General features: G+C 45.1%; 1 protein-coding gene across 2 annotated transcripts in view; it reads left to right on the top strand.

Moving 5' to 3' along the window:
- UCK2 (uridine-cytidine kinase 2) overlaps window positions 1–15,031 on the top strand; it is a 76,973-nt gene that overhangs the window by 46,899 nt on the left and 15,043 nt on the right. For both annotated transcript variants that reach the window (XM_004269699.4, XM_033427982.2), the window contains exons 2-4: window positions 5,526–5,685; window positions 6,493–6,589; window positions 13,275–13,417. In XM_004269699.4, the coding sequence (XP_004269747.1) occupies window positions 5,526–5,685; window positions 6,493–6,589; window positions 13,275–13,417 (400 nt within the window). The remainder of the gene's footprint in view (window positions 1–5,525; window positions 5,686–6,492; window positions 6,590–13,274; window positions 13,418–15,031) is intronic.

Raw genomic sequence — 15,031 nt, 5'->3', positions numbered from 1 at the left:
GAGGCCCTCTGTAGGGCTGAGCTATGTTGCTCTGAGCTGACCAGCTTGGGCTCCATCCAGGTTATGTGTTGGGGTGGTTGGTGGTTCACCCAACAAAGAGGCCACCAGAGCTCATTTGCTCTGTTTGTTTCGTTTGTTTTCCTCATTTGGCAATATTGGGATTGGACAAGAGGATCTTAAGGAAGATCTTGGAAGACACACACACACTAGAAATGGCACACTAAGATGGTGTCTAGGCTGTCTGAGCCACCTCCTATGTGAGAATCAATTTAGAGAATTGCTGTACTTCCTAAAGCAATGGGAAGTGTCCCCGAGAAGGGAGTCTGCCATATTGGTTAGCACATCTGGTGGACTGGCCTAATTATGAAGTCCAGTGTTGGCATGTTCTCGGAATTACAATGTGGGAAGGAATCTTAAAGTCATTGTGAGTTGTTCTCCATCACTGTAGTTGTTTGTGAGATTTAGTCCTGCAGATTTTTCTTCAGAGAATTTTCTGGGCCCTCCAAATTTCTGGCTCCAAACAGCTGAATTCGTTGAGCATAATCCAAATTTAGGTTCCAGATACCTTGAGTGTGTGTGTGTGTGTGTGTGTGTGTGTGTGTGTGTGTACTTTTAGCTTCTTTTTGATATACAAATCACTTGCCTGCCTTGAGTCACATGAAATTCTATGAAAGTTGACTTTAATGATACAGTGGGACAAAACAGTATTACGTTTCTAACCAGTTCCCTCCCTGCTCTCTGGAAATGGAGTAAATTTATAGAGAGTAGTGGGGCTGATGCCAGAGCTGCTTCAGTTTGGAATTGTGAAAAGAATTGTCCCTTTGCAGTTAGAAGATCTGTGGCTTGAGATTGGGCTCCATGACCTTGAGCAAGCCATTCAGCTTGAATGAAATCTCTAAGCTTCAGTTTTCTCATTAAGGAAAAAAAAAGATAAAATAGTATCTTGTAAAAGAATTGAGATAATATCTTCAAAATGGCACAGGAGTGAAGAAATTGTAAATGACCTTCCCTGAGTCTTCCATATGATTTCTTTTTTTCCTTTTCTAAAGCTAACCTCATTGATCTTAACTTTGTATTCAGACAGCAACCCTAGCTGGCTTGTTGCTGTGTGTCCTGTCCCCCACCCCCTCTTCTTTTAAAATAGTGTAGTAGAAGTGGCAGGGACAGAAGACATTCTGGATACATCGCGCTACATGTGGAGATACGATGCAAAACTGAGTTTATCTCCAGCCCCACGGGTGGTACCAGTTTGCCTGGGAGGTGCAGCTGGAAGGAGGGTGGGCTCTGGGGTTGGACTCCTCGCGTTGGAATCCTGGCTCCACTGCCACTTGACTTGGGCAAGTCACTTCACCTCAGGCTTCACCGTAAGTAGAGTGGGTATAATAATAATGGCCAGCATACAAGGTTGTAATAAGTAAATGGGATGATTTAAAAATGTTGAGCCCAGTATCAGCACATAGCAAGAAACTGCCCCTTAAATGTGGACTCTTCTTATAATAATAATTATTATTTTTAATTGTGGTAAAATATACATAACATAAAATTTACCATCTTAAACCATGTTTAAGTGTACGTTTCAGTAGTGTTAAGTATATTCACATTGTTGGACACCCAATCTCCAGAACTTTTTCATCAGGTAACACTGAAACTATATCCGTAACACGGCTCCCCACTACCCTGCCTCCCCCAGCCCCTGGCAACCTCCATTCTACCTTCTGTTTCTATGAGTTTGACTACTCTACATACCTCCTGAGTGGGATCATATGGTACTTGTGGTTTTGTGACTATAATTATTTAATAAGTCTTAGCTCACCACAGCAATTGTGCTCTCTCCCATTTTTAGCATTCTACAAGCTCAGGATTGCCTGCCTTCTCCTCAAACCCTAGTCATTAGTGACTTACTTCCTTTCTTGAGGGAACAAGACACCTTGCACCTCCATTTCATCCTTTTGAAAAGGGTAGGGTTAGAGAAAAGGGAAATTAAAGTGAAGGAGACATAAAAGGAGGGCCTTCAGTAAGGAAAAAACCATTCACTCATTGCAGACGTCCTCCGTAGGACTTCTTCCTTCTGATTGTGTGAAGATTCAAACCTAAGCACCAGTAGAGGCAATGAACCCCTCCCCAAGTATCTGTCGCCCCGATTTAACAGTTTTAACAAGTTCCAGAAAGAAGAAAATACTAGAAAAATCTAAATTAACCTAGAGGCAAGTGTTTGTTTGTTCATGCAGTGGTGTTTATCTCCTGAGTGATAAAAGGGTTTCTTCGGCTTGGAACTTCTGACTACCTTTTTTTTTTTTTTTCTTTTCTTTTGAAGCATAGTTGACTTACAGTGTCGTGTTAGTTCCAGGTGTGCAGCAAAGTGATTCACTTATACATATATCTATATCTATTTTTCAGATTCTTTTCCATTATAGGTATTACAAGATATTGAATATATATAGTTGCTTGTGCTATACAGTAAATCCTTGTCATTTGTCTATTTTATATGTAGTAGTGTATATATGTAAACCCCAAATTTATCCCACCCCCCACTTCTGACTACTTTTTTTAAAAAATAAATTTATTTATTTTATTTATATTTGTTTTGGGCTGCATTGGGTCTTTGTTGTTGCGCGTAGGCTTTCTCTAGTTGTGGCGAGTGGGAACTACTCTTCATTGTGCATGCGGGCTTCTCATTGTGGTGGCTTTTCTTGTTGCAGAGCATGGGCTTTAGGCACACGGGCTTCAGTAGTTGTGGCATGCGGGCTCAGTAGTTGTGGCTCGCAGGTTCTAGAGCGCAGGCTCAGTAGTTGTGGCTCATGGGCTTAGTTGCTCCACGGCATGTGGGATCTTCCCGGACCAGGGATCAAACCCGTGTCCCCTGCATTGGCAGGCGGATTCTTAACCACTGCACCACGAGGGAAGTCCCTGACTACTTTTAAGTTGAAGAGGAAAGGAACCAGGATTGTATGACTGTAGCCAAGTCCTTTAATTTGGTGTCCACATCTGTGAAGGGTAACACTTGTGACTTCTGGGGGTAGCTGTAACGGAGCACTTGGCCTAGGGCCTGACACCTAACCAATAATCAGTTAAAATGTTAGCAGTTGGTGGTGGTGGTATGTTTGTGGAAAGAACGATCACCAGCTCAGTCCTTGAAAACATAGAGCTGAGACAAGCAGCTGTGGACCAACAAAACAGCCATCTTTACCCTCTTTTTGTTTGTTTGTTTGCTTTGTTTTGGCCACGCCACGTGGCTTTCAGGATCTTAGTTCCCCGACCAGGGATCGAACCCAGGCCCCGGCAGTGAAAGCGCTGAGTCCTAACTACTGGACCACCAGGAAATTCCCCAGCCATCCTTACTCTGGTTAAAGAGGGTGATGAGCACTAACGTTCTAGAATTGTACCTATTGTATGTTCATTAACCAATTTTATTGGCCATTGGATAGGTTCTGTCCTAGGTTGTGCCTGGGTTAAGGGAAATGATGGTTTATCTGTGAAATTAAGTAGTGTAACTTCCTTATATGCTTTTCTGGCAGTGGTGGGATTACTATTCTTCTTAAAAAAACACACATTTAATGTGTTTTAGCTACAAATAAAAAAATACCATTATTTGAATAACCTGATAGATTATATATATCTGGCTTCATGAATCACTCTTTTCATTTTTGTTCTTTGGACTTCTGGAAGGAGTTCTATCTACTAGTGAAGGCTGCAGGTATAAAAGTTGCCCTCTCATAGCCTTGAGCTAGGAAAAGGAAATTATGGGCCTATACATGTTTAAAAACTTAAAGAGGTTTTGATTGCATAGAACCTTTGATTCTGTTGTAGCATTTTCATTTTTGAATGTAGTTTAAGTCATGTGCAAGCTTTATACCTTCCTGTGATTCCTTTTTTTTCTTTCTTTTGGCACATCTGTAGTTCCAAAAATCCTAAGTAGTTTTAAATGCTTTTTTGTGTGTTAATATGCAAAAGTGTCATAAAAGTAAAATAATTTTCTAATAATTAACAGTTGAGTCAAAATATTTTTCCCCGGTCTTCCCTGATGGCGCAGTGGTTGAGAGTCTGCCTGCCGATGCAGGGGACACGGGTTCGTGCCCCGGTCCGGGAAGATCCCACATGCCACGGAGCAGCTAGGCCCGTGAGCCATGGCCGCTGAGCCTGCGCGTCCGGAGCCTGTGCTCCACAACGGGAGAGGCCACAACAGTGAGAGGCCCGCGTACCGCAAAAAAAAAAAAAAAAAAAAAAAAAAATTCCCCCACAGATCCTTATAATATGGCAGTGTGTTTCACCACGTGTACAACAGGACATATTGTGCAAAATAGTTCTTTTTTTTAACAACTTTATTGGAGTATAATTCAAAATAGTTTTAGTTTGCACTGGCTAGTACAACAGGAATGACCAGTTTTCCTTATGCTTGGACAAATCAAATACATTCTTCATAAGAACTTTTAAAAGTTTCCTGGTTTTTCCCTGTAAAATCAGTTGGTAAAATAAGTTCAATAGTAAGACTTCTAAGGCTGAGCCCAAGAAACCTCTAACTGCTCATTGTTTCATCGCTTGTAATTAGGTCAACCAGTTCCATAGGGGGCTTGAGTTACAGCTTCTAGAGGTTTTGTAATGTAGACATTCTTATTTTTCAATTAATCTTTGGATCAAATGAAAAAAAAAGAAAAGAGTTATTTGGTAAATACAATCTTTCACTATCTCATTCTTTGGAATGCGCTTGCTTTTATACTTTTCCTTTTACAAAGAGCGTATGTTATTGGAGAGAAAAGGAGTCAGATATGTGTATCACTAGCAACACAATGAAGCATGTAGGTTTGAGTTCATCTGGAACTGGCGTCCCTAGTCTTAGTTGGGATACCCCTAGGTTGTTTCAGGTATTGGTGATGTTTATGTCTCCAGCTCTAAAAGCGGGGGCACACATCTGTGACAAGGCTGTCTGGGGTACTATGAGGGCGATGATGTCCACGGCTCTGGACCAGAGCAAAAGAAACCAACAGAAGTAGGATGGAAACCATGACCTTGGCCTTACTGCCAACCAGCCAGGCTCTCTGCTATGAGATTCCTTTGACATAAAGAGATGTGTAGGGGCTGTGAGATGTCTAGCAAATGCCCAGGCACTTCATGACCCAGAGGCCCTTGGGCCCATCAGCACAGCCTCAATGTGCCCTTTCCCCACTTTCTGCTGTCTTTTTTGTGTATCTATACCAGGGTGCAAGCAACGAAGAATAAAATAGTGTCACCTTTTATTAGTAGCTTTGGGGAAGGCTTTATGGAAGAGGAGTTAGAGATTACGGCCCTCCTTCCCCTGCCTTCACTGTGGATACCTGAGTGTAGTAAATTGTGTTAAGGAAAGGGAGGAAGAGACTTTTGGGGCCCCCGACTTCCTTCTCAGCGGACGTTTCCTCCCTTCCCCTAATGCATCATCCAAGATATGGTAGCCTTTGGGTTCTTCTTTCCAAAGGCCCCCTTGCTCAGGGCGCACACATCAGCTCAGTGACTGGACCTCCCTTATTCCGTGGTGTTCCCTTCTTTCCTTACAGTCTTCCGTTTGTGCTAAGATTGTGCAGCTCCTGGGACAGAATGAGGTGGATTATCGCCAGAAGCAGGTGGTCATCCTGAGCCAGGATAGCTTCTACCGTGTCCTCACTTCAGAGCAGAAGGCCAAAGCCTTGAAGGGCCAGTTCAATTTTGATCACCCGGGTGAGTCGGGGCATTGAAGGGACGTGTGGGGGGGATCGGTTGAAGAAGTTACTTAACCTCTCTGTTTCCCATCCATAAAATGGAGGACTGTTAGGTACCTTGCGGGGTTGCGGTGGGGCTTATAGGAAAGAAGCGCTTTGCAACGCATCCTCTGGTGCTTGGCGCCTTAAAAACTGATCGAATCTGTGTCTGAACAAGGGCGACTCTTGGAGAAGCCTATTCCTCAGGGTGGGCCAGACACAGGCTAGCGCACACACAGCTGGTTCTCCCGCCTCCTGCTCTGCAGCAGCCTGTGTCACACCCTCCCGCCAGCACCCAGCACGTGCGTGTACATGGCTCGTGTGTTAAACTCACCGACTGGCAGAGAGTGGGGTGGAGGGTCCAGGATGGCTGCCTGAATGTCTTTGGCCCTGACAGTCCCAGATGAGCACACTGCCCCTTCAGCTGGTTTGGAGTTCTTATAACTGTGAGAGTCAAAACTTGGTGTGATGCCTGCTGCAGTGCCCTAGTTGTGAGTATGCTTTCCAGGTTATCATATGCTGCCGGATTTAGAGGGAGGACAGAGATGTCTGAGGCCAGAGACGGAATGGCAAGCCAAAAAAAAAAAGAATCCACTTTTCAGAACTCATTTATACACTTTGGTTTGAGATGCAGGGAATTGGCATTCTGCTTTAGGTAGAAATCTGGCTTTTTTGTGGGTGTGATACACGTATGTGAAATAATAGGTTTCTAGGGATGCCCTGTTCATCACTATAGGAGAAATCATTTTACAATTAAGAAACATCTTAATAGTTTGATTTCCTTCAGATGCCTTTGACAATGAACTCATCTTCAAGACACTCAAAGAAATCACCGAAGGGAAAACAGTCCAGATTCCTGTGTATGACTTTGTCTCCCATTCCCGGTAAGTGAGCTGCTCTGGGCTGGGGATTGTTACCTGTTGCTCCCCAGAGGGTCCCCAGAAGTTCCAGGCTTCTTCACGCCCCCGCCCCCATGTGTCTGGTGCCCAGTACAGCCTGTCAGTGACAGGGCGGTGGCGTCAGCATACCTGTAGGTGCACGGGGTCAGGAATTCATCCAGGTGCTTCCTGGAACAGTCCCATCGTGATCATCATGCTTTGTTAACTCTGAAGGGTTAGATTTGTGAATTTGGACTCAGGTGAGGGACTGCACATTCGTCCTCATCCACATGCCCAAGCTGTTGTTCCTGGAACAAATGCAAGGGGGTGTGGTAGAGGAAAAACAGGAAGAAGAAGAAAAGAAGCTGTTCTTTCTGCTCTCCTGGATTACTTGGGATCGAGCTGTGTGGGGAGGTGTGAGGGCACTGGGGTCACCAAAGACTAGACCCACCAGAGAGCTTCTCAATCACGTCAGACCTGTCCTTTCCATTTGTCGATTCTCATGCTCCTAATAGAATAGCAGAGTGGCTTGACCTCCATCACAGCCTCCTTCCCTCTTGAGTGGTGGGAAGGGGCTTCTGGAGGACTTCCCTCCTGCTAGCCAGACCCCAAGCTCTTACAGAGCTACACAGAGCTCTTTGCTCACTTTGTCTCCTTCGGGGGACCTCCCAGGCACATTCGACACTCGTAAATGTTGTGTCACATCACGTGTAGCTCCTTAGTAGTGGCTCAGTAAGTGTTGTTTTCAGCTCTGGGATCTTTTGAAAGTTTCTCTCTCCCACTTTTCATTTTCCTTCTTGGTTTCTTTATCCCACTCTACCTTGAGTTGATTTTTTAAAAATGGGAAATTAGATTTCATACCAAATATTTCTATAATTAAAAACAAATGTTTCTATCATTAAAATGTTTCTACTACCAAATGTTTACTACCAAATGTTTCTATCATTAAAAGCCCAATCTTCATCTCCCTGTGTGTTCCTTTAGGACACATCTCAGCCTTTAATGCAGTTAGCTCACATGTTCTGTGCTCTTCTCATGAACTTTCTCAGAACTTGAGGGTGTGGCAAAGATTGGGTTGGAGGAGGAGGAAAGTGCACATTGTGATGGAAAGCCGGGCTGCTTTGGTTCTCACCTTCATCCCTCACCAGTAGGTCTTGAAGTACTTCCTACTATGGACCCGATTCTGCTGTGCAGGACATTCAGAGAACAAGATATGCCTCCTATATCAAACCTCTCCAGGCTATGCAGGAATAAAGGGGCGCTTAGAATAGGGAACTGGAGCTAACATGAATAACGAGGGGGCTGGGAGAGCAAAGATCTGGGAGGCCGCAGCCGGAGAATCAGAGAAATTCGTCCCCAATGATGGCAGCCTGAGCTGCCATCTGGAGAAGATGCTAGGTTCATGCAAAGTCCAAGAATCCGCTGCATCCATCCGGGCCCACAGCCTCTGAATGGGAACTTATGGAGTGTCTGCAGTTTCCTTGTCTAGCTATTATGGTCTCCTAAAAATTACAGCTTTTGTTTCACTTTCATCTTCTTTTTTAATTTAATTTTAAACCTTTATTTTATTCAAGTATAGTTGATTTACAGTGTTGTGGTAATCACTTTCATCTTCTGAGTTTCCCATTGGTAAAGTAGCTGGGACCATGTAGGGAAAGGGATTCTGGGAATTGTAGTTTCTAGCCTTGGGGGAGTGGTGGTGATGTCAAGTTGACAAGAGACAGTCTAGCCCACCACCTCTCAGGTCCTGGGCAGGGTACTGCTACAGAATTACAGTGCAGCCTGACGACTGAGGCAGGGGGATGTGGAGCAGTAGGAGGGAGGAAGGGCTGGAGTATTTAGTGCAGGTTGTGTAAAGGAGATGATATTTAAGCTGTGCATTGGAAAGCATGAGAAGCTGTTGGGAAAGGGATTTCCAAGGTGATGGGTAGGTAGGCATTTCAGGGGCCAGCTTGGTGGGGGATTGCAGTAGGTTAGGTGTGGAGGGATGGGGGTCAGTGTGTGGGAGGAGCGGCGGGAGGTGGGGAGGCTGGGAGGCAGGCAGGCCTCAGATCAGGAAGGACCATGGATGGACCCCAGGGCCAGAGGATAAACGTGTTGGCAGTAGGGAGCCATAGATGGCAGTTATGTAGGAATGGAGAGGTCAGTCTTGTGGCAGGAACGAGGATTCACAATGCTGTTTAGGAAGCCGTTGGAGTGGCCCAGGTGAGAGACTGATACAGGCCCAATGGAAGGGAGTGCAGTGAGGGCAGTTGGCAGGAGTCAGGGCCTGACCAGTGTAGTTGGGGGGCAGGGAGTGAAGATGAGTACCTTGTGCAGCACGAGCTCCATCAAGTTCACGTATTAACAAAAAAAAAACCCTGCAGAGTTGCCCGTCCAGATGTGTTTGACTTTTTTCTCCAGATTCCCCTCTCATACCTTTTATTTTAAAATCCTGTTCTTTAGTGGCCCAGAGCCCATCTCTTGCATGAAGCTTTGTGACCACCTAAGACCACAGCAGTCCCCCCCAACTCTTAAGAGCCACTTGTGAGGGACCCAGCTGTCCAGGGTTAACTGATCCCATCCCAGCCATGGGTCTTTCTTGGTGACCACAAACAAATGTTGGGCTACAACTGAGAAGTCACCTATTCTCTGTAAATACCTTTCTCTGATCTTCCCCTTCTTTATCGTAAGGAATGATTGTCAAATGATTGGGCTAGGCTGGGCTAGGTAATCCCAAATTTGGTAATCCCAAATGCTCTAATACTCCAGGTTTATGTGAACCTCCCAGCCCATCTCTAAACTCCTAAACAGAATATTGCACCATAGGTTCCTGGTGCATCCTGGGCTAGTAGGTGCTCAATAAATGTTGTTTTTAGCTCTAGGCTATTTGTAAATGTTCTCCCACCTAGACCTACATGTGGACTTGGGGAGTGATTGATTTCAACTTTTGGGGGCACCACCCACAGAGCAGGCAGTTTGGTTCTCCTTACTGTCCCAGGATTGAAGAGGCATGACTGTTGAGTTGGAAAACCACCTGTTCCTTTTTAGTGTTTATCAGTTAGGCAAGCTGATCAGCACTGCCAGACAGTGTCAGTCTGGGTAAATTAGCACGGTCATTGCACTCACTCTGTGTATTCCAGATGGAACCCTAGGAATCCCACACACGTTTTGTTTCACGGCAGAGCCTTTCTGCCCTCTTCTTGGCCCAGGGCAGCTGCCTAGAGTGACTCATTATTTCACTCACTCATTGATCCTTTTTTCTATCCGTCTTGCTTCTGAACTCTGCCCAGTTTGGTTCCTTATCCTAAACCACAATGAGCACCCTGTTTTCCAGTACCTGACATTCTTCTAGGGTTGGCATGTCTCAACCCTGGCTGCACAGTAGACATACCTGGGAGCTTTTTTAAAAAAGGGCTGAAATCTTGTCATTTGCGACAACGTGGGTGGACTTAGAGGGTATTATGCTAAGTGAAATCAGTCAGACAGAGAAAGACAAATACTGTATGATTTCATGTATTATGTGGAATCTAAAACCAAATGAACAAACAAGAAAACAGAAACAGCGTCATAGATACAGAGAACAAACGGGTGGTTGCCAGAGGGGAAGGGGGGGGTAAGGGAAGAAGAAATGGTGAGGGAGATTAGGAGGTACAGACTTCCAGCTACGAAATAAATGAATCACAGGTATGAAGTGTACGGTGTGGGGAATATACTCAATAATAATAATGTAATATCTTTGTGTGGTGACAGATGACAACTAGACTTAGCATGGTAATGATTTGGAAATGTATAGAAATATGAAATCACTGTGTTGTGTACCAGCAACTAACGTAGTATTGTATGTCAATTATACTTCAAAAAACAAATTCATAGAAAAAGAGATCAAACTTATTGATACCAGTGTGGGGAGTTTGAGGAGGTGGGGAAATGGGGAGATGGGCTTGCAGGGGGAGGGAGAACTAGATAATCAAAAGGTACATACTCTAGTTATAAGATAAATAAGTACTAGGGATGTAACGTACAACATGATAAAGATAATCACTGTTGTACGTTATATATGAAAGTTAAGAGACTAAATCCTGAGTTCCTTCACAAAAAAGTTTTCTATTTCTTTAATATTTCTTTTAATGTTTCTTTAAATATTTCATTTATATGAGATGACAGATGTTCACTGAACATTATTACCATTATTGTGGTAATCATTTCATGATGTATGTAAGTCAAATCATTATGTTATACACCTTAAACTTACACAGTGCTTTATGTCAATTATATCTCAATGAAACTGGGAGAAGAAAATGTAAATTTTTAAAAAAAAGAAAAAATTAAAAATAATGTATCAAATATGGAAAAAGAACAAACATTGCTTCTAGAAACGGAAAACACAACGGCACATTTTTAAAACTCAGTAGACGTATTTAGCAGCAAAATGGACCTAAAAAAACCCAATTCAAACACTAGGGGATTGATCTGAAGAAATCATTCATTAATGCATTAAGGAAAGAAGAAGACAGAAAAAAACCAGAAAAGAGATTAAGAGACATAAAAGACAGTGAAAAGACCTGAAAAGTATTTAATCAGGAGGAAAGGAAAGAGAATAAAGGCAATATCTGAAGAGACAGTAGCTTAATTTTCCCCAGAACTAATGAAACTCACTAAATCCATAGATTCAAGAAACGCAACAAATTCCCAAGCAGGATAAATAAAAATAAATACACAAGTGAGTTCTACTCTTTGGAATTGGTTAATATTCCATTGTGACCTAACAGTTAATTTTTGTGCCTGCTGCAGTTGTATTTCAAAGTTTTGTACAAAGTTGTGTGCACGCACAAACACATACATGATTGCTAATTGTGTTATTCATACTTTCCATTTCCTTCTTTATTGCTATTTCATCTGTCAGTCTCTAAAATACAGAAGTTAGGCGTCTCTCCAATACCAACGTGGATGCAGTTTCTCCTGGTATTTTTATCCGCTCAATATACTTCGAACCTCTGCTGTTAAGTAAATAAAGTTTCATGACTTAAAAAAAAAAAGAAAAGAAAAGAAGTACCTGGGGAGCTTTTAAAAAATATCGATGCTCTAGCTCCACCCCAGACTAATGAAGTCAGAGCCCCAGGGGAGTCGGGTCCAGGTATAAATATTTTTAAAAGCTCCCCAGATGATTCTGTGTGCATCCAGAGTTAATACCGCCGTCCTAGATGTCTCCTAATTGCACTAACCTGGTGCTTTTCTGCTGTCTTTCATGCTCCATATTCTGCCACCTTGGTAGTTGCTCCAACAATGCTGCCTTAGAATTTAGACAGGAACCCAGGGGACTGAAATAAAGAATCAAAGCATGTTTATGGGAGGGAAGTCCCTACTTAGTGGCCAGCTGCTGCTGACTTCACTGTGTTTGCACAGATAAAACCTATAATCTTAAGGAACTTTTGAAATAACTGTGTGGTTTTCTTCACAAACGTCTGCTAGTTAGGGTGAGTGGTAAACCTTGCAGTGGCGTCATTACTTCCCTTTTCGTGAATTTTGAGGTGAAGTGCAAGGTGGTTTTCCGACAGAAGCGAAAGACAAGATTGCAGTGAAAGTTGAGACAGGGCGGAGCTGGACCCCCAGTTATCCATTTGGTTTCACTTCCCTGGCTTTTGAAAAGTTGTGTTTACAGTAGTATCTGCCTTGGGCTTCCCAATCCTGTGGGGAGATGGATGAGGTAATGTATGTCCCTGCTTTATTTATTTATTTTTATTTATTTATTTATTTTGCGATACGCGGGCCTCTCACTGCCGTGTTCCCTCCCGTTGCGGAGCACAGGCTCCGGACGCGCAGGCTCAGCGGCCATGGCTCACGGGCCCAGCTGCTCCGCGGCATGTGGGATCTTCCTGGACCGGGCCACGAACCCGTGTCCCCTGCATCGGCAGGCAGACTCTCAACCACTGCGCCACCAGGGAAGCCCGTCCCTGCTTTATTGATAAGGAAGACAGTTGTAGGAGCTGGGCAGAGCCAACCCTGGCAGGACTGGGACTCTTTCCTTTCACAGAAATCCTTTCCCCTTCCCACCCTCTTACCTAAAGTTTTCTTTTCCCCTCCCTCCATCTGCCCCTTCCTTCTTCCTCTCATTTGCCTCAGCACTGGGGGAGGGGGTGGACTTGTTGGGAGAAAACTGTGAGTTTCTGTTTTTGAAAGTTCAGAGTGTTAGGTTCCATAAATGCCAGGACTGAGAGCATTCCTGGAGACGCCTTCGGAGGGGGAAAAAAAAAAGTGATCACATCTTCTTTTGTCTGTCTTTATTCTTCATTCAACAGCAGGTTTTTTTTGTTTTTTTGACTGCGCTGTGTGGCATGTGGGATCTTAGTTCCCCACCCAGGGACCGAACCTGCGTGTCCTGCATTGGAAGCGCAGAGTCTTAACCGCTGGACCGCCAGGGAGGTCCCAACAGCAGGTTTTTTATTCCAAGGAGAAGGATGTCTACCCATTTGCTTTATGGCGGAAGCTCAGAAGAACTGGTCACAGGAGACCTTTGCTGCAGCCGTCCTGGCCCTCATTCTTGGGTCTTCCGTGGTGGTCTGAGGGCTCTGTAAGGTTGTGTTAGCTAAACCCTCTCAGTGCCCTTTCAGTCAAGGGGCTAGGACCCCAGACTCCCAGACAGCTTCTCTTGTTTCCTCCTCCCGGGCTCCCCCTACCTGGCTCGGCCCATCATCTGCTCTGTGCTTTGCAGGAAGGAGGAGACGGTTACTGTCTACCCCGCAGATGTGGTGCTCTTCGAAGGGATCCTGGCCTTCTACTCCCAGGAAGTGCGAGACCTGTTCCAGATGAAGCTTTTCGTGGACACAGATGCGGACACCCGGCTCTCCCGCAGAGGTGCGTTCCAAAAGCCTCAGATGGCCCTGTCGGTGGCCTGTGACAGGCCCCTGCCCTCCCCGATTCTGGACCTCATGCCTTCCCCGAGGCAGCCTGCCTCGTGGCTGCATGGCCCAGCCCAACTGAGTCAGTCTAGCCCCAGGGATGTCCTGTTGCCCAAATATTTGGTGACATTTGAGAAGGGATTAGTCACTGTTTCAGATAACGAAAAGCTTGTGAGGTCACAGAGATGACATAAGAAGTTCACGTTTTGGTTTTGCTGGGGAAAAGTTTGGTTAAGTGCTCAGTTCCTTTATGATTTACCCACAGGTGTCATAATCAAGATGGGAACTCACTGTAGGACATCTGGGGGGTGGGCAGGAACACCCTCTGCCTGCAACTCTGGGCAGCTGGTCCCACCTGCCTGCTTCTTTCGCCCTTTGCTTTCCGGAAAGTTCTGTGGAGGTTTGGTCACTCTGTCCACCCAGCTCGGGAGCCAAGTCAGTTGTTCTCTCTGCAGGCCTTCCTTCCACGAGTGCTGAAGACACCAAACTGCTTGCTGGTGGGAGAGTGGAGCCTGTGAATTCCCCTCTGCGGGATGCGAAGCAGAGGGCTTGCTTCTACCAGAGAGCTTGGCAGGCTTTGTGGGGGAAGTGGGTTCTGGACTTGGATGGGGCGGGGTGATGGCCTAGGCAGCCCAGGAAGGCATATACCTCAAACAGAGATACCATGGCTCGTTAGGACTGTCCTGCTGATCTGGACAACAGGTAGGGCTGTCGCCCGTGGGTGGTGTGAGGGGGAATGGAGAGTTGGGGAGAGATGAGAAAGGTTCCTAGCAGAGTTAGAGCTGACCGGACCCCAGCCAAGGCAACGGGGTGTGGGTGACTGAGGAGAGGGATGAAAGCTGACTTAAGGTTTGAGTCCCCATCGTGCGGAAGAGGAGTGACACAGGAAACGCCAGGGTTAGCTCCTAGTCGCAGAGCAAGTCATTGGCAGAGTCAGATTTCATAAGCTGCAGCCCAGAGCCTTCTGACCTCAAAGTCTGTGAAGTTTCCTCTTTTCCGGTTCATGAAACAGATTTTTAGTTTATCCAGTTCAGTACTCTTGTCACAAGAACTATAAGTGGAAATGGCAGCATCTAGAGAAATGACTCCCTGGGTTTTACCCTCCTAAGAAGTAATAGGAGTCACACTCTTTTAAGTCAGGGGAGCTGTACTTCCCCTCCCCGGTGGTGTCGGGCAGTGGGAGTAACCTGATAGAGAAAAGGAGAATTCTAGTCCCAGCAGAGCCCCTTGCTAGCTTTGTGACTTTGGGGCCTCTTGTGACCTCCCAGGCATGGGTTTTTTTAATTTAAATGGGTAATATGAAGGAGACAGACCTGTTTTTTAGGGTTACGCAGGCCAGGTAAGAATTGCATGATCTTTTTTGACAGATAATTGAGGCTTGAGCCTGACAATTGCTTATGCATCTGCCCCAGGGTCTGGTTTATCACCTTCATCCACAAACCCAGGTCCTACCTAGGCTGATCTGCTCGGATGTCCATATTAGCTTGCCAAATTTGGGAGGCATCACTGGGGGGAAAATTGGAGTCAGATGAACTGGACATTATTTAAATCCTGGTTTCACCGTTGAGTA

This window comes from Orcinus orca, chromosome 1 (assembly GCF_937001465.1).
Source record: "Orcinus orca chromosome 1, mOrcOrc1.1, whole genome shotgun sequence".
NCBI classification, from domain to species: Eukaryota; Metazoa; Chordata; class Mammalia; order Artiodactyla; family Delphinidae; genus Orcinus; species Orcinus orca.
The sequence above is the reverse complement of the archived record's forward strand: the minus strand, read 5'-3'. Positions and strand labels throughout refer to the sequence as shown.